This window comes from Synchiropus splendidus, chromosome 13 (genome assembly GCF_027744825.2).
Source record: "Synchiropus splendidus isolate RoL2022-P1 chromosome 13, RoL_Sspl_1.0, whole genome shotgun sequence".
NCBI classification, from domain to species: Eukaryota; Metazoa; Chordata; class Actinopteri; order Syngnathiformes; family Callionymidae; genus Synchiropus; species Synchiropus splendidus.
The window spans coordinates 1,027,936-1,048,642 of NC_071346.1; the positions used below are offsets into that span (position 1 = coordinate 1,027,936).

The window sequence follows — 20,707 nt, forward strand, 5'->3', positions numbered from 1 at the left end:
GTTTTTTTTTAATTTGGGGCCATTAAAAAATGTGCGTGGGTCAGTTAAAAAATGACCACACTTCTAATTTTTTTGTATAGATGAGACAAAAGTGAATAACTCATTACTACCAGATTGTTGCAGCCAGAAGCCGGAGCTGATCCCAGCTACACAGGGTGTGGCGCCAGGTCACAGTGCATCATTTACACTCCTGCAGGAGCCAAGAGCACCAGGAGGTCGGCACCAGAGCCCGGTCGGGTCCGAACCCGGGGAGCAGGACGCTGGAGCGACGGAGGAGCCAGGTAGCAACAAGACTGAGCGACTGCCCCGAGGCGGCGGTCAATTTCAGCCCGCGACAGGTGAGCAGGAGCCAAGCTCAGCCGGGTCCCGGCTTCAGAGCCAGTCATGGGAGGGAACCTCATTGTTGCTGTGTAGTGTTGGGGGTGCTCTACTTCACTCCAGCTCAGTCCTACGTTACGCAACAAGGCGGCCCATCTCTGCCACAAGCTTCCCTGCTGAAGGCTCTGAGACCTGGGAGGGAAGCTGACTGAAGCTGAGTCAACACACTTGTGCTTCAGCCTCGGTGAGAGCTGTGGAGCAGAGCTCCTCTGACAGACGGCAGCTTTCTCAATGACTGTGATAAAAGGTGCCTTTAAAACCTTTAACAATCCCGATCAAATTTACATGTCAAACCCAAGGCCTCAGGGCCAAATCTGGCCCTCCAGGTTCTTTCCCGTGGCCCACAGAGGTTTAACCTGGAGACTCATCGAAGACTAGAGCACCCACATGACTGACGGTTCTTCAGAGAGCAGCGCAGATAAAGCCACCGAGAGATGGTAAAACACCATCTTGTTTATTTGAAAGTCATATTCACGAGTACAAAAGACGGTGGAGCACAGGAGCGGCGGATCTTCCACACCAGAGGACGCGTTGGTTTCTAAGGCAGTGTTGGTGGTTCAACAAATGTGTTCCGTTATTAGCTCTGATGGAATTTCTTTTTAGCACGAGCCGCTAGCGACACGGCAGGAAATCGTTCTTTGGTCAACGAACTGACACAGATGTGTGCGACGCCACGATGGATCACCTCCGAAATGTTGCATGCAGACACGGCTCTTCAAGTAAAAAAGATCATAAATACATGGTAATATCAAATGCAGAGTTAACAACAGCCTTTAAAAATATAGATTTGTCTCTGTACAACAAAGCACCCACTTGAAGTCCAGTCATAATTCACATTAAACGGCACCACTTTTATGGTAAATAATGTATAAATAGACATAGTATAGTTAAATAAAAGGAGACACTGACGTCAGCAAACACAATGGCGTCCTTTAGCAGTCGCTACGTAGCATTGAGAGTTAGCATCTTGCTAAAGGACCGAACTGAAGTGTTTTCTTTTGCCCTTGAGTCTGAGGTGAAAGGTCAAGGTCAGACGGCCGTGGTCTGTTTGATGCTGTGGAAGCTGACCCTGGTGGGCGACGTGGGGATGGACATGGCCCGCGCCACTCGCACCCGCAGGGCGTGGTTGTCCTGCCAGCGGTGCCAGCGCTTCCTCACAGCTGACCGCACCTGAGGGCCACACAGCACATCAGAAAACACCCGGCAAACCGGAGGCCCCGGGGCCCAGCTCTTGTGGAGCTCTCGATGACTGACATGACTGGTCAACACAAAAAAGTCAGTAGCTTGCATGCTAGGTCAGACCCGCGTCGCAGTTGGGGCTGGCGTTTTTAGAGCTAGAATAACGGCACGTCTCGCAGTTGAGTCACACCAAAGTTGGTGCGGTGGAAAAGGGACTGAGTGTTTGAGTTCTATTCATTGCGGCGCAGCGCTGCGGCTGTGGTGGAGTTGAATCTCCTGAGTGGCACTGACTGAGCGGCAAGCGAACGATGCGGCACAGTGATCTGAGGCTGCATGACGTGCAGTTACACGTCGTATCCGCCGGATGGTCAGCAACTTTCAGACAGTCTCAAAGGCTGATGACGCCGTACTTTAGTCCCGTCATGTGAAATGAAACAATAACAATAGCACAGAGAAGTCGCCGCAGAACAGTGGCTGACGCATCCAGTCACATTTCCCTGGGAATTTGGACTGTGTCAAGTGTCGACCGGCGTCCTGTGCTGCCGCTGACACGGACCGGGTCCGGAACACAGTCCAGAGCGGCCTCCAACCACACGGTGACCCAGGAAGACTCGTGAGCTCAGCTCGCTCTCAGCTTCTGTCTCATTTGACGGGGAAGCTGCATTCGCCTCCATGTTCGGCTTGTGATGTCATTTCCTGTAGCAGGCGCGAGAATAAACCCACTCCTCGCTCAGCATGCCGTTCGCGGCGCTTTCACGCTTCAGCCCCTCGCGGGATCCACTCGCACGCCTCTGACTATCAAAGGAACTGCACCGTTTCCAGCCAACAAAAAAGACCCATTCTATTTTGGGGTAAATGTTGCTCCCGTGGAGCCGTAATCTTCTTCACAGAGCGAAGAGAAACAGCGAGAGCTTCGCCGCTCGCCTCAGCAGCCTAACCACTTTCTGACAGATGAATTTCCTGCAGTTCCTCTATAATTGCTTTTCCATGGCGTCCCATGCAACTGCCATGGTCGAGAGGAGCGACCCGCACGGGAGGGAACTGAGAAGAGGAATGTGGAGGCCAGTTTACATGGAGGAGTAATTAAATCCCGCCACATTATTTGTCGCGGCGAGGCGGCGGTGACTCACCTCCCCGTTGAGGAAGCAGTAGAAGACTGAAACGAAGAAGCCCTGCGAGAGAAGACATGCAGGTGATGCAGCTGCTGCTGCGTGTGCCTCTTGCTCTACTGAAGAAGGAGCTTCGATACTGAAGCTCCAGCAGAGAGCGGTGGGTCGGAGCAGCTCACCTGTGCTTCACCCTCACCTGAAACGACTGCAGAAAGGAGTTGAAGTAAATGAAGACGATCTGGGAGATGTCGTCCTCGCCGGGGTTGACGAAGAAGAGCATGTAGGTGATGCCCAGCAGAGGCAGGAGGACCAGCGTGGCCTTCACAGCCTTCCTGCAAACACAGCCACGGAGCATCAGCAGCGTCATCTGGTGGAACAACACCCACGCGCCGCTCTACACCACCACTGAAGCTCGCAGCTTCAATCGGGTGCGGACGAGATGAGGAACACGAGGGTGACGGGATGGACCTCACTGTGGTGCTGCAGCCCGAAGCTGTGAAATCACGTTCCTCAGTGATGGTTGCTGGAATCAGTTGTGCACGTAACCCTGGTTCTACAAGAGCGTGCAGTACTGCCCTCTGAGGCTCAGGGTTCTGCTCATACACTACAGTTCATCTGCCCATTCTCATGAATCTCATAGACTTTAAAGTCAGCAAAAACATAAAAATATAAAAATGGACTGTATAAAACTAACAATAAGAAACAAACGTTCCAAAGCAGAGGTGACAAGCGCAGGAAGTACAGTCATCAGATGTACTGTGATGTGAACTCCAAACACCAGAAGAAAAACTTCTGTGTGCTCGTGAGAATGAAGGCGCTGAGCTGGGAGCCGCTCACCTGTACTGTATGGTCTCGGACGTGGTGGAGGCTCGCAGCTTGGTCATCAGAATTCTCACGATGTTGAAGAGGAAGACGAAGTTGATCTGAAGAGAGACACGACACAGGAGGTCCAGCGTCTCCTCATGACTGAGCAGAAGCAGGCGCTCACCAGCAGCACCAGGATGACGGGCCCCTGGTAGATGTAGTCCACGTACTTCCCCGGCTCTTTGCCGAACCAGCATCTGCACAAACACCAGCGATCAATAGCGCCGCAGCCAGCCGCAGCCACGCGGATGCCGTGTTTGTACCCACTGCTCATTTTCGTAAAACAGCTTCCCGATGCTCCAGGCCACGATGATGGGGAGGGGGATACCTGCGGGGAGGGGGGTGGGAGGGTCACAGGGCGGAGAGCAGGATTACACTGCTGAATACGTGAGCAGCTGCTGGAGCCAGAAAATCATTCCACAGTTGTTCATTGCTGAAGGAGCCTCTCGCTGGCATCAGGCACCGAGGCTCCGGGGACCGAACCTGAGTCCATGTGACACTGGTGTGACAAATGGAGTCTGGCTGAGGATTGAACATTGCATTAGTAGAGTGTGTTTATGAGCTGCAGACTGCGTTCACTCCGCTCACTCTCACTCTCACTCTCACTCTCAGCTCCAAAACAAAGTGTGATGCTCATTTCACAGCATTAACGCGTGTTACAAGTGCTGATGAGGCTAGCACCATGCTAACGGTTGCTAACGTGGAGGTGACGTTGTCTCCTTAAAGCAGCACATCACGTCTATGAAAACTGCGACCACCTGAGTGAAGGAAGGTGAAGACACATCTGCAGGTCATGGTGGTGGCCAGGTCCAAACCCTAGCTGATATCAGGTGAGTCATGTGACCACCGCAGACATGGGCTCAGGCCCAGGAACACACACTGCATCAGGTTCCACACACCACTTCTCCATTGAACAGAAGGTTAGTAGACGTCATGAGACTGTGATGAGTCTCTGAGTTGGTTTACTGAAGCTGCGCAGCCGCACATCAGGCCGCTCATAGTCCAGCTACTGGCTACATGCTAGCTTAGTCCAGACTCTGGCTACATGCTAGCTTAGTCCAGACTCTGGCTACATGCTAGATTAGCCCAGCTACTGGCCACATGCTAGCTTAGCCCAGCTACTGGCTACATGCTAGCTTAGTGCAGCTACTGGCTACATGCTAGATTAGCCCAGCTACTGGCTACATGCTATCTGAGTCCAGCCACTGGCTACATGCTAGCTTAGTCCAGAGTCTGGCTACATGCTAGCTTCGTCCAGCCACTGGCTACATGCTAGCTGAGTCCAGCTATTACGCCCATTATCCAGGCCAGTTCTCCAGCAGTCGGACTGTTTTGATGCATTTTAAAAGTGGGAACAGAGCAGGGCTAAGGCAAACCTGTAAGCATATTCAGTGTTATTACAGTTCGGCGCTCATGTCAGTTACAGCCAGTGTTGTTTCAACAGTGCCATGTTCAACACTTGCCCAGGTGTTATATGAACTAACAATAGAGGAGGTGTTGAGTTCAACTCCACTGATGTTCATTAACACTTGTGAATTGCTGAGTCATGTCAGGCAAGCGTCAACAGTGTTACTCAGCAGTAAAATGAGACTCTCCAGTGTACGAGCAGAGCGTGTCGGAGAACACGATGATCAAGCGTCTGTAGTGTGTCGTTCTGTGACAGAACAGAGCACAAGAGCCGCGGCAGCAGCTCTGAGCATCTGAGGTTCAAACCTAAAAATATCTCCTCTGGAGGAGATGATGACACTCAGAGGCCATGCATGGTTCTGCTGAGTCACCAGCAGAGGTGTCATGTGACCGTCACAGCTCCTCGCTGTGTCAAGTCATCTGTTTACAGCCGGAGTCAAAAGGTCAGAGGTGGGCTGTGATGCACCACTGTGTGCCCTGAAACTGGCCGAGCTGAGCTGTCCTGGGTCAGGCCCCAGAGCCATGCGTGAGAACCACGAAGCCTCCGGAGAACACGCTCTGACACCGCGTCTGCTCGGCTCGGCTCACAATGTGCTTCCACAGCAGTTTAAGTTAGCGTGGATAATTCATGAGGCCGATTAGCCGCGCTCCTGCTCTTCCTGCAAGTCAGGCAACTGAAGCAGCGTCAGCCTCGCCGTGGCGTCTGAAAGTGCCTCAGCTGGAGACAGCATCCAGGGCCCAGCGCCAAGTTCTGCGCCACGCAGCGTGATGGGGAACAAGAGTGGGAATGTCAGGCGTGGAGCCCACATTGGCTCATTGCATCCATGAGTTTGAGTCCAATGGCGGCTGGAATGCTGCCTGGAAGGTTTCACGCACCAGCAGGAGACGTGACGACGATCGGCCCGAAATTCACAGCTGAATTCAACCGTTTTCATGAGTCGGTTTCATCACAGACGAGCATCTGCTGCGCTGCACTTCAATGGTTTCATGGACTTCACCTGCGCTCCCTGCAACCCTGGAGAGCTGGGAGCATTTTTACTTTTTGATTTGAAGTGTTAAAATAATCATGATTAAACAATAAAAATGATACAATAATAAGAATACGATTTTATACATAAATACATGCATGTCAAATATCAATTTGCACCTTGTCTGAGACTTTTTACTTTGTTTATTTTATTCTACTTTGCTCGCCCCCACACACTGGTGAGTGCCACATTGGCAGCGAGGCAACACTGTGGATCAGCAGAGACTCACACCAGCCGATGAAGAGGAAGAGCCACTTCCTCAGCTTGTCGGTGGAGTAGGTCATGACGATGGCGGTGTGAAGGTAGCAGCCCTCCACGAACATCCAGAAGAAATTGGTGACCACGAAATAGTTGTAGACGGTGGTTATCAGCCGGCACCAGGGCTGCGGGACGAGAAGAGAGAGGTGGTGGGTTGAGGGGTCCCGGGGCGGCCGCTGGACCCGGGTTACCTCGTTGCTCTCGTGGATGTTGTGATCGATCAGCTGCAGCAGGAACCACATGACGTTCCTCAGGATGAAGGTGGTTATCAAGTTCCAGTGGATGATGTTCCGGAGGCAGCGGATGCTCCTGCACACGGAGAGAAGGTCAGCCGCGGGCGCAGACTCACACGCCAGCGGACCATGATGTCTGCTGATGATACAGTGATTTGGAGAGTCGAGCACCAGACTGAGCGTGAAAGGATGAAGTGGCTGGTCAGTTCATCGAATTTTTGTCAGGATTATATTTCTTCCTGCGATTATGAAGATGTCATAAACGTCATGAAAGTGTTATTGTTTTTTATGCATGTACAACATCAGAACTAGAGAGAAACCTACAGGATGAAGGTTAAATAGAACTGTGACTTTATGACTTATATTTGACACAGTTTTGTTCTAGTTCATTCTTCAATAAAGTTTGAAAGTTGAATAACAAACTGTTGTGTGATGATGATAGGAATGAAAATAATTGCGATGATCATTTGCATGGCATGTATTTATGTGCTGGAGCGAGCGCAGACGCCGGGCTCATGACTTCACGGCTGCAGGCACTTTCTTCGTCTGACATGAGCGAGTTAATGGCCTCCATTATCCCCAGGTTCCTGCACTCGCCTCAAGCACAGGAAGAGGACGAACGCCACGACCAGAGCGCCCACAGAGACGCAGTGGCCCAGGTAGTTGATGATGAGCGCGACCTTGTAGTGCGCCGGGTACTTCCTCTGTGGGGACACAGCAGACGGTGATGAGGACGCACGCAGCCAATTAGCAGGCAAAGTAGCACAGCGTCCCAAAATACACAGGAGGGAATCAGGCCGCCCATTACACGAGGGCCCCCACCCCCCGAGTGCACATGGCCGCTGGCTGTGGCGACGGAGACTCGGCCTCCTGTTTGCTCAGCCGTCCGACTGGAGCGTTTAACTGATGGCACGCTGGCGTGGCACTGATGCGACGAGCGTCCACACGTCACGGGACACGACACCAACCTTCTCCTCCAGAATGGGCTGGCAGTTGGAGTAATTGCTCTTCAGCGCCCATGTGCCGTTCTCCATGCATTCTCTGTAGGCGCTTCCTGCACGGGAGAGGGAGAAGCAGCACGTCAGTCAAGGCGACTCTGGGGCACCGCGAGGACCCCGTCACACTGCTGCCCATGTGTGGGGGTGCACTGACTGAAACAGTCTCTAAGCTGCAGGACATGCTCTTCTCCAAAGCTCCTGCGGTTCCTTTACAACCGTCAGTCCCTCCTTCCTTCACCGTCTTCTCCTTACAACCAATCACAAGCTGCCTTGTCACATTACCAACCAGTGACATCAGGACCCGTCGACGCGGCGCCAAGGCTCCCTCCTCAAGCCTCCACCTTAATCCTCAAAAATTCTCACCATGGGGAAAGATGGTCCCGACACTGAGGGAGTTCAATAGTAGTAGTAATAGTATCCAGGAATACGAACCGTCAAAAGTGACACAGAAACCAAGGTCAGTATATCCTTTGTTAACGGAGGTATAAAAGACAAAAGACCAGACGGACGTCACTGATCCTGGGGTCCTGTAACTCCTAAATGTCACGGGTCGCGGAACGTGGAGCGAAAGCCACGTGTTCAGGACGTGGAGCGGGACCCAAGTGCAAGTGATGAAGGTTACAGTGAGGCAGGAGCGAGTTAAAAATATCTAATAATTAAACAAACAACAAAAACACAACAGAAAAGCGTGACCGAACCAGGAGAAACTAAGCAAAAGCTGAATGTACAAATGAACCAAGAATAAACTACAAAAGAGAACCGGAAACGCATGGAAACTGGGAGAAACAAAACACTAAACTCAGGCACCAGGGTTTAACAAAGAATAATCCAAAACATGCTAGCTCACAGAACAAGAGACCAAACAAGGAGAGCCAAGAGAACCAGGAGTTACCACGGGAAACAAGAGGAGTCCAAATCTCAGGAACTAGAGGAGCAATCACCGGGAAAGGGAAACAATGGGAGAGTCCAAGGAACTGGAAGAAACGATCTGGCACACGGTGCTGGAGTCCTGGTGTTTTTGTAATAAAGTAATCAGGGGATAATTGGCTCCAGCCGTGTGCCACACAACCAGGAAGGGAGGCGGGAGAAACCAAACATAACTCAAGGGACAAAATAAAAGCAGGAACATGACACTAAACCTCCTTCTTCTTCTTCTGAATTGACAGACTGAACACCACTTTGGTGTAACGCTGCCCCCAACAGGCTCAGGAAGCACCTGCGTTAAGAAGTGTCCCGTTTCTCAGAAACAAAGTCTTCCTTAACCCTTGGTTTTGAGGATTGAACACGTCAAGGTCAAGGTCAAGGTCAGTGCTGCCCACACAGTTTCTCTGGAATGTTCTGTGGCAATGAGGTGGCATGACTCCCGAGTGAGGGGGGAGGCCCAGGGTCAGACCCAGGACAAACATGCCTGGAGTCTGCTGCCCCCTCGACCTGATTTAAATCAGCCGTGGGAAACTTCGGTTTCACTGCTCTTCTCCCCGACACCTCCCAATATCCAGATGTGGACTGTCTCCCTTCCTCTTCCAGATGGTCTTGACATGGACTCGTTTGAGGCCTGCTGCAGACCCTCCGCCTCACCATCACTGACGTCTGTGACAGGAGCGCGGGCGCCGCAGCAGCACAACTGGAGCAGGATGTGCCTCTGCGTTCCTCCGCAGGAGCAGAAATAATCCCGAGAACTGAATGCGGCTCACCATCTGCAACAGCACACCGCGCTTAATCCTAATTTGCACATCAAGGCTCAGAGTATCATTTGGTTTTGCATGTTTGAAGTGCCAGGAAGACGCCCTAATATGGGCACTTCTTCCTGCCAGTGCAGAGATCGTGTCCAGCTTCAGTCCACCTTGGAGCTCGCCGCCTTATTCAGCTGCCCTCAGCAGGTCCGACGTTAGGCCACGCCTCCGACAGTTTCTCACGTCAGCTGCTCAAATGGTTTCGTTTTTAACAGACCGATCGACAGGTGGACGGACGGACGGACCCGCTGGTCCCACATCAGTCCACGACGCACAGAAACCCCTGTCTCTAAAGACGTTATCCTCCGGTCGTTGACTCGTCCTCGGAGCTGGATCTCTGCGACCGTCTCGGTCGAACAGGCAACTGAGGCAGCGGAAAATCACAGTACATGATTTTTCACTTAAAGCTCGAGTGGGCAGCTCGTGTCTTTACAGCTCCCACTTGTCATCTGTCTCGAGGGTTTAGTCTCCTGGCTGCCAGGATGTGGGTTTTTCAGCTGACGGACAGTTGCTGCCTCAGAAGCACAAACGTGGTGACGGCTGCGCCTCCTCACGCTGCCTCTCAGATCACTCCTCATTCCCATGTGCGCCGCGGGAACGACTCCAGTTAATTCTCTCATTGTCACCTCGTCCTCCGACGGAGCTCCGTTCAGCTGCTCGCTGTCAGCAGCACCTTTTCCCTGATCGCTGCCCACCGACCAGCGCAGGGCCACCAGGGCCCTCAGGAGGACGCCTTCAGCTTCAGAACCTGAGGAGTGGAGCCCAGTTGTCCTGCTTTGATCCAGAGTGAGAGAAGGAGGGGGGTCAGAGTCTCCAGTGATGAGGATGCTGTGTTCATCTGTCCTGGGAAGAAAGAGCTGAGCCAAAAGGCAAGGCTCTCATCTACCAGTCGAGCTACGTTCCTCTCCTTGTGTGGGGTCAGGTGGATGGATGGATGGATGTTAGGGATGGATGGATGAATGGAGAGATGATGGATGAATGGAGAGATGGATGTTAGGGATGGATGGATGTTAGGGATGGATGGATGAATGGAGAGATGGATGGATGGATGTTAGGGATGGATGGATGAATGGATGTTAGGGATGGATGGATGAATGGAGAGATGGATGGATGAATGGAGAGATGGATGTTAGGGATGGATGGATGTTAGGGATGGATGGATGAATGGAGAGATGGATGGATGGATGTTAGGGATGGATGGATGTTAGGGATGGATGGATGAATGGAGAGATGGATGGATGGATGTTAGGGATGGATGGATGGATGGATGTTAGGGATGGATGGATGTTAGGGATGGATGGATGTTAGGGATGGATGGATGAATGGAGAGATGGATGGATGGATGTTAGGGATGGATGGATGAGTGGATGGATGGTGTCTCCTGCATCAGTTTAATGAACATGTGCAACTTTGGGGCTGTGACTCGCCCGACCCCAGGCGGGATGAGTCAGACTCAACGAGGAATGAGGAAGTGACTCCAGCAGAGTTTCTGGTGACGCCATCAGGCAGAGCCTCTGCCAGGAGAGTCGGAGCAGAGGAGATGCTCCTCCTCACCGGCGGAGACAAGTGTGCAGCCAAATGGAAGTGACAAGGACAGAGCAAGGGTTGACAAGTGGTTCAGCTGCCAGGTCGAGTTGGATCAAGTCCAATCCGAGTCGAGCCCTTCATCTAACGCGCAGGTCACACAGGTCGCTGGAGATCCACTTTAGAGCAGTTGTTACATCTGTGTTGTGACTTAAACATGCAGACAGACAACATGACTCCAACATCAATAGTTAACAACTGACAGCTGCAACAGAACCAAGGCTCCTCATCTCCGTACTGTCAGTACTGTGGGCCTGAACCAGCACCGACAATGAGAGAATAAAATACTTATTTAAAAATCACTTCCTGGTGTAACACTTGTTTCACACTGCAGCTGAACACTGGCCCTCCCGTCCAGTAGGGGCAGCACATCACCACGTCAACACTTATACACAGGACCACCTGTTGACTTTATATCAAAGTAAACTGAGTCCAGAGCAGTGATGGGAAAATACACATTACCACTCATGGAATATGTGAAACATGCTTTTATCAGACTTATATTCAATAACACTAACAATATCTAATGCTGCTGTTATTATTATTATATTTATGCGTTATTTAATGTGTAAAAAATACAAATGACATCATGAAAAAAACATCTTAATAATAGAAATGGCATTAATGAAAAGCAAGAATAATATAAAATGAATGCTGTAAATCAAACAGCATGCGAGCATAGCAGCTCCGGTGACACTGTCCAATAGCAGGCATGAGTTTGAAATAAAGGCTCATACCAGTGACAGTAACAGGACGTGGTGCTGCCAGTGCAACACCTCAGAGCACCGGAGGCAGAGTGTGTTCAGTCAACGTGTCTGTCTTGCTCGTGCTCCAGCAGCCAGTTTCAGGTGTTGGAGGCAGCCACTTGCGTCATAGCTCTAAAAATACAGCGCGAACACCACTGATGTGGGTTTATTGCTTTCAAGCGCCGGGCCTTGAAAACACTATTCCTGAGTGCGGAAACATCCACGACCGTGTGGTCGTTTCCTGCAGCTATTCTGTGGCGCGGAGGAAGAAAATGGATCGTCGACAGCAAACGTTTCTGCGCCACAACACTGGGGCTCCCGCTCACGTCCCCACCTCCGGCAACACCACACATTAGTCTGAGTGCTGCGGCGCGGCCGCCTCACACGCAGCCCCCAGATGGACAACTTCATCAGACATTCATTCTGATGCTCTGGAACCATCGTCCCGAGGCCTGCTGAAGCAACCTGCACAGGCGGCTCCCGTATGACCAGGTTCTCCGTCCTGCTCTATCATGAGGTCAGCGGCGGATCATCCAGGTCCAGCTGAGCAGCAACAGATGGAAGGAAAGTCAACACAAGAGGCTGTCTCTGGAGAACTCCTCCACAAAATATCGGCCTACTGGGACGACTATCATTGCCGATGATCCAGGAGAACATATTCATCCTGTTGTTTCCTGAGAAGTGATGAGACACGGGGGGGGGGGGAATATAGCTGTGATTCAACACCGCACACAGTACATCATGTAGATGTGAAGGTGTGAGGAACCATGGTCACAGGCATCAGCCACACCATCACACCTCAGGATGAGAGGGGAACATGAGAGGACATGGCATCTCAGCCTGGTTCATCAGCCGACGGGACCCTTCAGTGAAGCTGGTGATTTACTGTGATGGAGTGGCGACTCGCTCAGCTGTGACTCTCAGACCTGACCGGAGAGTGGCGCCGCGGCGTGTGGAGCGTCCTCTGCTGCGGCCTCAACACGGAGCAGCGTCTGGGTCGTCTCTCCTGACGGACCGTGACGGTGGAGCAAGACGCCAGAGGGGCAGCGGTGCTGGAACCTTTTGATGAGTCAGCACATCCTCTGAAATCAGCTGCTCTGCCTCATTGTTTGAATAATTCAGTTTCACATTTAGGCTCATCAAAGTTTCATGGTCGCTGAGTGTTGGGTCGGAACCAGAGCTGCGTATTTTGGGAGCCGCGGAGACTCGGTGAGTCGCGGCACAGTTGACTTTCAAGGCAGGAATCCACGGAGTGATGGCTTCTGCTCAGCAGCGCACCTGAGCCGCCGCCGTCGCCGCCGCTGCACGTGACCCCGCTCATCGACGGTGATGGAGACAAGCGAGGCCCTCACTCAGCAGCTAACACGGCTCACTTATCCAGAGCGGGAGTCAACAAGAGGAACCTCTCTTCCACGGAGCTCCGGCTCAGTTTGGGAGGGCGGTCCACGATACAGCGACGCCATGACGACTCCAGCGCGGAGACTGCGGTGCCAGGGAGAGGGTGACTCACCGCGGGAAGCTAATGTCAGCTGGCATTGTTTTGCTCACAGCGCTGACACATCCGTCCATGTGTGATGATAATAGTCAGTGAGTAGGACCACCCAAACAAGAGCGTGACACGGGTCTGAGGAACAGACGGAGAACATCAGCGTCAAGCCTCAGATGCAGAACATGAAGTGCTGCTACACTGTAATACCACCGAGCCTGTCCTGAGAAAACACTTCACCAGACGGTTCACAAGTGTTCGCTTCTTCTCAAATGCAGAACCCTGATCATCTACTGAGGATCGACACCTGGCAGATCTTCCACACATACGATACATCGCTGTTTTCATGTTGGGTTTCTGTATTGAGGACAGGCAGCACCCAGAGGGGGCGCTCAGTGCGGTGAGCCAGTGAGGCGACCAGATAACGTAACCCGCTCTGCAGCGTTGTGATGCACCAAGAGACGACGTGAACCTGCTTCCAGAGAGAAGCCCTGGTCAGCTGTACGTGAAAGAGAGGCGCCGCGGCCTCAGCGTAACAGCCTCTCTGTTGAAGATGACCGGACCTGATGCATCAAAACTGGCTCTTTCACTGACCCTCCTCCAGCGGCGCCGCAGCTCACGCCTCTCCTCAGCCAGAGCCATAACAACACTCCTCCGTCCTGCAGGGTCCGGCTCTCACTGGCAGCTGTTCCAGCTCCCGCTGCAGTCTGCTGTGAAGGTCCATGTGGAGCATCGGACCCAGCGCACGGCTCCGGTTTGCTCGCCTCCGTCTCTCACCAAATGTCAACGCTCCTAGCCTGAAAACGGCCTCACAGATTTGAAATGTCAGATGAGTCCGTGTCGCCAGGTCACCTGACGGATCAAGGTGGCGCCGGCGCTCCTGTGAGTCATGTGGCCAGGAATACACCAGAAAATACTACCCAAGTATTGCACATTTGGCAGAGGACAGGGGCGGAGCAGGCGGGAGTCTGAGCACCAAGTTAGGAAGAAGGACTTCTCCGTGTATTTTCCTGATTTCCACGCTGAGGAAAAGATTTAAAAATGACCACTGAGCTCAGACAAGATCAGAAAACTTTAGAGGCGAGGACCACAGGACGAGGAAGCGCAGATGAGAGACAACAGGAAGTGACTCCATCTAACACAGAACCTGAGAATCCTGAGGGAACAGCAGGTGACACACACATGAGCAGGCCGTCTCTTTTGAGAGACGCGCGCACGACTGACTGAGCTTGTATTTTCAGCCCCCTGAAACGAGAGTAATGAGCGGGAGAGGATCGCAGCCAGCGAGAAGAGAGCAGTGATTAGGAGGGTATTGTCTCACTGGAGCGCTGCGTGAAGGAGAGTGTCTGCCTTCCTCCTCCCACTGTTCCAGCTGCTGCGTCTCCTCACCACACACACAAGTCTCTCACTGAAAAAGCCCTTCAGAGCCACTTCTTCTTTATTGATGTGGGCCCCAGCTGGGCTTCACAGAGGGGCCTCCATCCGCCGGAGCTCACGCCGCACAGCCACGCCCACAGGCCACAGCAGGTGAAGTCACCTCAACCATGCCACATGCCTCCATACGGGTCAGTGACCTGCAGCGACCAACGGTTGTGTTTACGCCACGGTCTGCTCTGATCGACCTGCCTCAGCTAGCATCTCCGCTATCTCCGCTGACCTGAGCCACACAGCAAGACTGTAGCTTCTGTCTTCTCTGCTCCGGCTGAAGGCAAGAAGAGTCCGCTCACTGCAATCCCTGCAGCCATGAGTGCACCATTACACACGTCTCTCCGTCCTTGTGAGGACCTCTCATGGCTTATCCCAGCCTCTCCCTCTCAACACATGGCTCACCTGAAGCAGGACTTTGAACCCAACTGGAACCCCGTTAGAATCACCCACTTACTTTGACATTTTCACCCTCAAACCGAGTCTCAAGCTCGTGGGCTCCAGCCAGATGGTCGGCAGACGTGAGGATCTAGCAGGTGCACACACACACAGGACCTCCTCACTGGTTTCAGTCCACAGCTTCAGTGAATCAGACCCACAGTCTTTGGTAACCATTTAGACCCGTCCACACCGTGACCAATCCGGTTGTATCCGAGTCGGGTAGGGCTGCCGTCCACACGGCGCCGGTGTTTTCACTGGATACGTTTAGAAATCGGAGAGCTATTGGATCAGCCCTGCCAGAACCAGCTGGATCATCACATGACCAGGACACGGTTTGTTGATCTGAGCGAAGAACGTCGCTGCACATTGAAGGACGTCCAACAAACACGAGCCACATCATGGAAAAGGCGCCACTGACGTTGTGTTGTCTGAGCGAGGAGGGACGGCTGGGACCGTATCAGCGTATCCGTGTGGACGCAGGAAACAGCTCACAGGTTTCGGAATGCGATCGAACAAGACAACGTGGAGCTGCGGGTGGGCGGGGCCTTGAACGTTTCAGCAGCGCCATGCTGTGGCAGACACTAATGGCTAACACCAGCCAGCAGGGAGACACAGGCGTGGACAGAGACAGAACAGAAACAGACATGGGAGATTTAAACATGTATAAAGCTCTTAAGCTGCTCGTGCACCACATCAATATTTATCTCTGCTTGAAGGGATTTCTCGCTGTGTGTGTCGGTGGAAGTGGAGTGTTGGGACCACACAGTCGCACGAGCCTGTGGCTGGGTTCGGGGAGTCTTGTTGACTGAGACTCAACAGGAGTCTCACCAGGAGGTGGCCAGCGGGACGAGCAGCGAGTCCCGGCGCTCGGGCCGTCATGTCTGGGGCCTCCTTACTCTGCTGGAGCCCCCACTGGTGTCGCCAGCGTGTGACTCACTGGGAGGCACATTTCACACCCCTCTGACTCACTCTGTTCCAGGCCTTCCAGACTGGCTGCACGTCTGGAGCCCACGCTGACCTTTAGCTGCTCCAAGTGGAGAGGCACGCACCACACTCGTCCATGGTGAGGAGGGCCGGGGACACCCTGGACAGCCCTGCAGTTCCTCACCAGCAACCTCTGAGTCAGCCGATGCAGGACGAGGCTCTGGACCAGAACATCTCCAGAGAGGCAGCGTGTGGGAATGTTTGTGGCCGTGTGGGTTTCCTACCGCACTCCGCATTCCTCCCAGACAACACCAAATCAGACTCAACCACAGACGGAGCCAAGGTGTCCGACACAGTCTGAGAGTGGGTGGGTGAGATTAGTGGAGGAGGAGGAGCTCGCTCTGTTTGGTCTCTGGTGTCTTTGAGATTACGGTTGAGGCAGAGGACCTCCTGCAAAGGAGCCTGGAGAGCATCGACTCTGTGGGCCCGGACAGACAAAAGGAATCCTGGACCCTCAGGATCTCGAGTCAACGCACGTCAACAAGAGACCACGCCCACCTGCGGCCCCGACTCAGCGCTCCTGATGAGAGGTGGGACGAGGTGACCTTCCCTCATGAAGGTCTCAGACCTGGAGCTGTCAGAGGTTTCAGCTCACTCTTGGGAAACAGTGATGTCATGAACCTGGACACAAGCCCATTGATTCCCAATCCCGTGATTCAGAGGGGAAATGGCTTTGTTGACACCACAAAGGTGCTGTTTATCTTCTGCTGCCAGCAGCGGCCTGGTTCATGTCCAGTCACAATCCAGATGTTCATTAACCCCAGTCTCAATCTCAGTCCGGCACATGACAGGCGTCTCTGCTGAGGTCCGTCCTGGGTCACAGCTGTGACAGAGTCAGAAACACCTTCCAGGCGTGGCTTCATCTGAGGCGGAGCCTCGGCTCAGCCGCTCGCCGCCCGTCTGACGCCTCGTGAGCAGCACTTTGGGACTCACACTCAGGATCGCAGCTGGGCTCTGGAATAAAGGAGTCACTCACCGCTGACGTGTGGGAGCCTGAAGAAGGCCTCACCGGGGCCTGACACTCAGAGAGTGTCTCTCTGGGGCCTGACACTCAGAGAGTGTCTCTCTGGGGCCTGACACTCAGCTGGAGGATTCTGGGCCAACCTGGCAACACACCTCTCTGGCCTCCGTCGTGTGTCAGTGCATCTACAGCGCAGCCTTCAACGTTGTCAAGATGATATCAGACTTTTCTAATGATGATGTTTTGGATTTCTCCTCATCATCTTTGACTCTTTTTTTGTTTGTTTTCCTGTCACAATGTTTCCATTTGGTTCCGAACACAATCACCATGACGCCTGAACAAACTCTGAGCTTCAGCACCAGTGTGAGCGCTCCAGAGACGAACACGACTCTCTGCAGCACGGGGGTCAAACTGGAGGCCCGGGGGCCCCAGCTGGCCAGAGCAGCTGCCAGGCTGGTCTGACAGAGGCAGCCAGCAGATGTTTATCCAAGGCTGTGTCTTTATCTGTTGCACAGCATCGTCTGCGCTGCGCTTCCCTCTCTGTCTCTCACACTCTGACAGGGTCACACCCCACTAACCCCAGGTGAGGCCCGGTCCAGCATGGTGCCGTCAGAGCAAATGCCAGGAGCTCACCCAGCCCAGCACCAGTCCGCCCTTCACAGCCTTCGATGTTCCCCGGGTTCCTGTGACGTGAGCCGGCTCCTGAGCCATCAGAGGTGGCCTTCTCTACCATCATCATCCTTATCTGAGGTCGCTGGCTCTGACCCCTCCTTCCTCTGCAAACTGGTGAGACACACTCCTGAGGTTCCTCCCGTCACTCCTCACCATCAGAACCACCCAGAACCTCCTCCTCCCCTGCACTGTCCCACCTTCATCCTCTCCCACAGTCATCAACTGTTAGTCGTGAATAAAGAAGCCAAGTTCCGCAGCATGATTCCAAGGGACGAGGGACGTTCAAATCGATCCCATCTGTGAGCCACAGTTCCAGCGACAACACGAGCAGAAGAGCACAGGCAGGAGGGGAGAGCACCTGCTGTGTGTGGTGCCTCACACACACACACACGCACGTGAACAGCTCACTCCAGAGCTTTAGACAACAGAGCAACGATGATGCCTGAGCACAAACGCGATGGTTGAAGCGGAGGAGAGGAGGCTGCACCCACAGCAGCTGAAGAAGCAGAAGGCCCTCGCCGTTGGACCCTGGACCTTCTTGACCTTCTTGACCTGCAGTTTTCTGTCAAACCATCCGAGCGTGATGAGTCATGTAGCTTCCATGAGCCACCACCTTCAGGAGAAGACGCCATCTAAACTCCTGAGCTTGGATTCTGTCCCTTCCCTTCTCAAGGCACCAGCGTCCATCAAACCTCCTGCAGGCTGGTTTGGTTCCTGATGTCACCTCTACAGCTTCAGCCAGCAACTGAGGCCACAGTCGGCCGTCTGATTCGACTCTGGTGGTTTTGCTCCTGAGTGATGGGAGTCATGACTGAACACCGGTCCTCGCTCTGGATCAGGATTCGATGGACAACTGACTGGTCTGTGCAGTGAGGCCCTGCTGAGTCTGGCTCTTGTCAGGTTGCCATTAAATCAGGCCAAACCATCGTTGATGATCAAGATAACATTGTAGAAGCAAATGTACAGAGGAAAAGCCCATTTGAACACAGTGCACACGTATTATTGCACCTAAAGTATGTCTTGACTCAAATGAGAGACAGGTGCTGTCAACTGTGAGTCCGCTAAGACGAGTGCAGCCCTCTGTTCAACTGTCCATCATGACCAGACCTGGGCAAAGTAGCACCCGGGGGCCACACGTGGCCCTTTGTTTGGATTTATCCGGCCCTTGTGAGGTGAGAGCAAAACATGCCAAAAACGTCATGGAACTTTTTATTCTTTCTTTGCATCGTTTAGTCCAAATTCTAATTGTAGTTGTTTTAAAGTCCCTGGAAATATTGTGTATGTTTGTGTTTTTCTTCCCCCAAAGCTTTTAGTGATCATATTGATTGGACTGCTCGTTTTAACTGTATTTCTGTCTGTAAAAATGAGTGCCTCAAAATACACCGAAATAAAATCAGTATTAACGTTAGGTTTTAGTCGAGATATTGACACAGAAAATATAGAATATTTTAGAATTATAGAATCGATTCCTTTGTGATATTTTGGTGAGAAAATGATGCTCCTCGGTCTTTCGCTCCTGACCCGCTCGGCTCACGCCCGGGTGTACGCGCGCACCGAGAGCGCAGGAGCGCGGCTCTTACTGGTGCTGTTGTACTTGACTCCGTTGATGTACTCGGGGCAGGCGCGCTCCACCATCCTCCCGGTGGCGCTCCTCGGCCAGCAGGTTCCGATCTCGTCCATGGTGGCGTTGCAATAAAGCCCTTGGTGGAGAAACAGAGTCGCTCAAATCCGCTCCGCAAGCGCACGAGTCGTCGCTTACCGTCTGCGCTCAGCAGAGACAGAGTGGCGTTCTCCCAGAAAGTGTCCTGAAACGCGTCCACCAAAGTGCAGTTGAGCTCCTCCGGCTCCCCGAAGACGATGTGATAGATAGACGCGTCCATGGTCCGCCCGGGCTGCCGCGATCTCCAGGCTCCAAGTTCGGCCGCGATCATGACGGAGGAGGAGGAAGAGGAGGAGGAGGAGGAGGAAGAGGAGGAGGGACGCCGCTCCAGCAGGAGAGACCAATCACAGGCGGCGCCGTCCGAGCTCATGACGTCAGTCCCGCCAGTGGCTCACCTGTCCGCAGGACTGACACGGAGACGGACTCCGACGGTCCAGCAACTGTGGAGTTGGAACTGTAAAAGCACTCGGAGAGCGCCAACCTCCGCCTGGGTCCAGGTCCCGCAGGATCACTGGCAGACTGGATCTACAGCAACACGCGTGAGCAGGACTCGACCGACCGCCGAGGGGCGACGCCCGAGTGCCACTCCATACAGTTCCGAGTGGAAGGATGGAAGCCACTTCTCTCTCAGGGATCACAGCCTCGTGACCAGGGTTGATATCACAGCTTCAGTCCGCCAGAGATGAAGCCAGAGATGCAGAGGAGCTGATCTCAGGCTCTGAACCTGCCCGGTGCCCACCGTGGTCCAGCTCTCTCACAGCAGCGACAGGAGAGCTGAGCAAGAGAGGACTTCAGTGAAGCTCTCTGTGTCAGGGTCCTGGACTGAAGTTCCTGCACACTTCTCAGGACAGTGGTCCTCTGAAGATGGACTCCCCAGGGGTGTCCCTCACCTTCAGCCTGGACTAGCTGGGACAGGCTCCAGCAGCAGACGGTGGAGTTCATGTTTTCACTCAGATGAAAACATCTCGCGCTCCGTGACTCCAGGTTCTCACCTACATACCTTAGTATCCAGCCTTTTTCAGCTTCTCGCGACTCTTGACCTCAGCAGATGAAATTGTTGTGGTGTTTATGCAGGGGCAAAGGTCATCCACGGTGGTGACATTTCCAAGACACACTCTGATCCCACACACCAAGCTCCCGTGCAGCGATCGATGGAGGTCCACCTTGGTGGAGACGGTGTGTCAGCCGAGCAGCGCGGTGTTTCTCTCCCAGGTGGAGCAGCTCTCACGGCAGGAGCAGAGGGGCCCGCTGGCCCCCGGCAGCTGTGGAGCTCAGCACTTTCCCTGAGCTGTGATTGACATGTTAATGCTCCATTAAGAAGTGGTTTTGGAGGTGAGCTTTCAGACCTTCACGGCAGCTCACCCAGAGGGCCGACTCCAGAGGAGCCTCAATCACCAGCTCCTCCATGATCATGGCCTTCAGGACCAGATGATCTGAACTCTGTGAGACTCACAGGAGAATCTTCTGTTCACACCTCCGCAGCATCATGGATTTGGGGGAAGTTTCAAGTTCCACCTGCCCTCGCTGAGACAGTCACGGGCTTCAGGTCGTGTTGAAGTCC

At 53.3% G+C, this 20,707-nt stretch overlaps 1 protein-coding gene across 2 annotated transcripts; it reads right to left on the minus strand.

Moving 5' to 3' along the window:
- Window positions 1-710: 710 nt before the first annotated feature.
- On the minus strand, window positions 711-19,414 carry LOC128769507 (corticotropin-releasing factor receptor 2). 2 transcript variants are annotated; one of them, XM_053883281.1, is made up of 12 exons: window positions 19,246-19,414; window positions 19,067-19,186; window positions 7,425-7,510; window positions 7,054-7,160; window positions 6,415-6,532; window positions 6,195-6,348; window positions 3,798-3,858; window positions 3,655-3,727; window positions 3,504-3,589; window positions 2,863-2,998; window positions 2,688-2,729; window positions 712-1,548 (listed from the first exon to the last, which is right to left on the minus strand). In XM_053883281.1, the coding sequence occupies exons 1-12, from the start codon at window positions 19,364-19,366 to the stop codon at window positions 1,408-1,410; spliced, it is 1,245 nt and encodes a 414-aa protein (XP_053739256.1). In that variant the 5' UTR covers window positions 19,367-19,414; the 3' UTR covers window positions 712-1,407. The 2 variants fall into 2 exon arrangements, with proteins under 2 accessions (XP_053739257.1, XP_053739256.1); XM_053883282.1 differs by lacking the exons at window positions 7,054-7,160; window positions 19,067-19,186; window positions 19,246-19,414 and having other exon boundaries at window positions 711-1,548; window positions 7,425-7,454.
- Window positions 19,415-20,707: the final 1,293 nt, after the last annotated feature.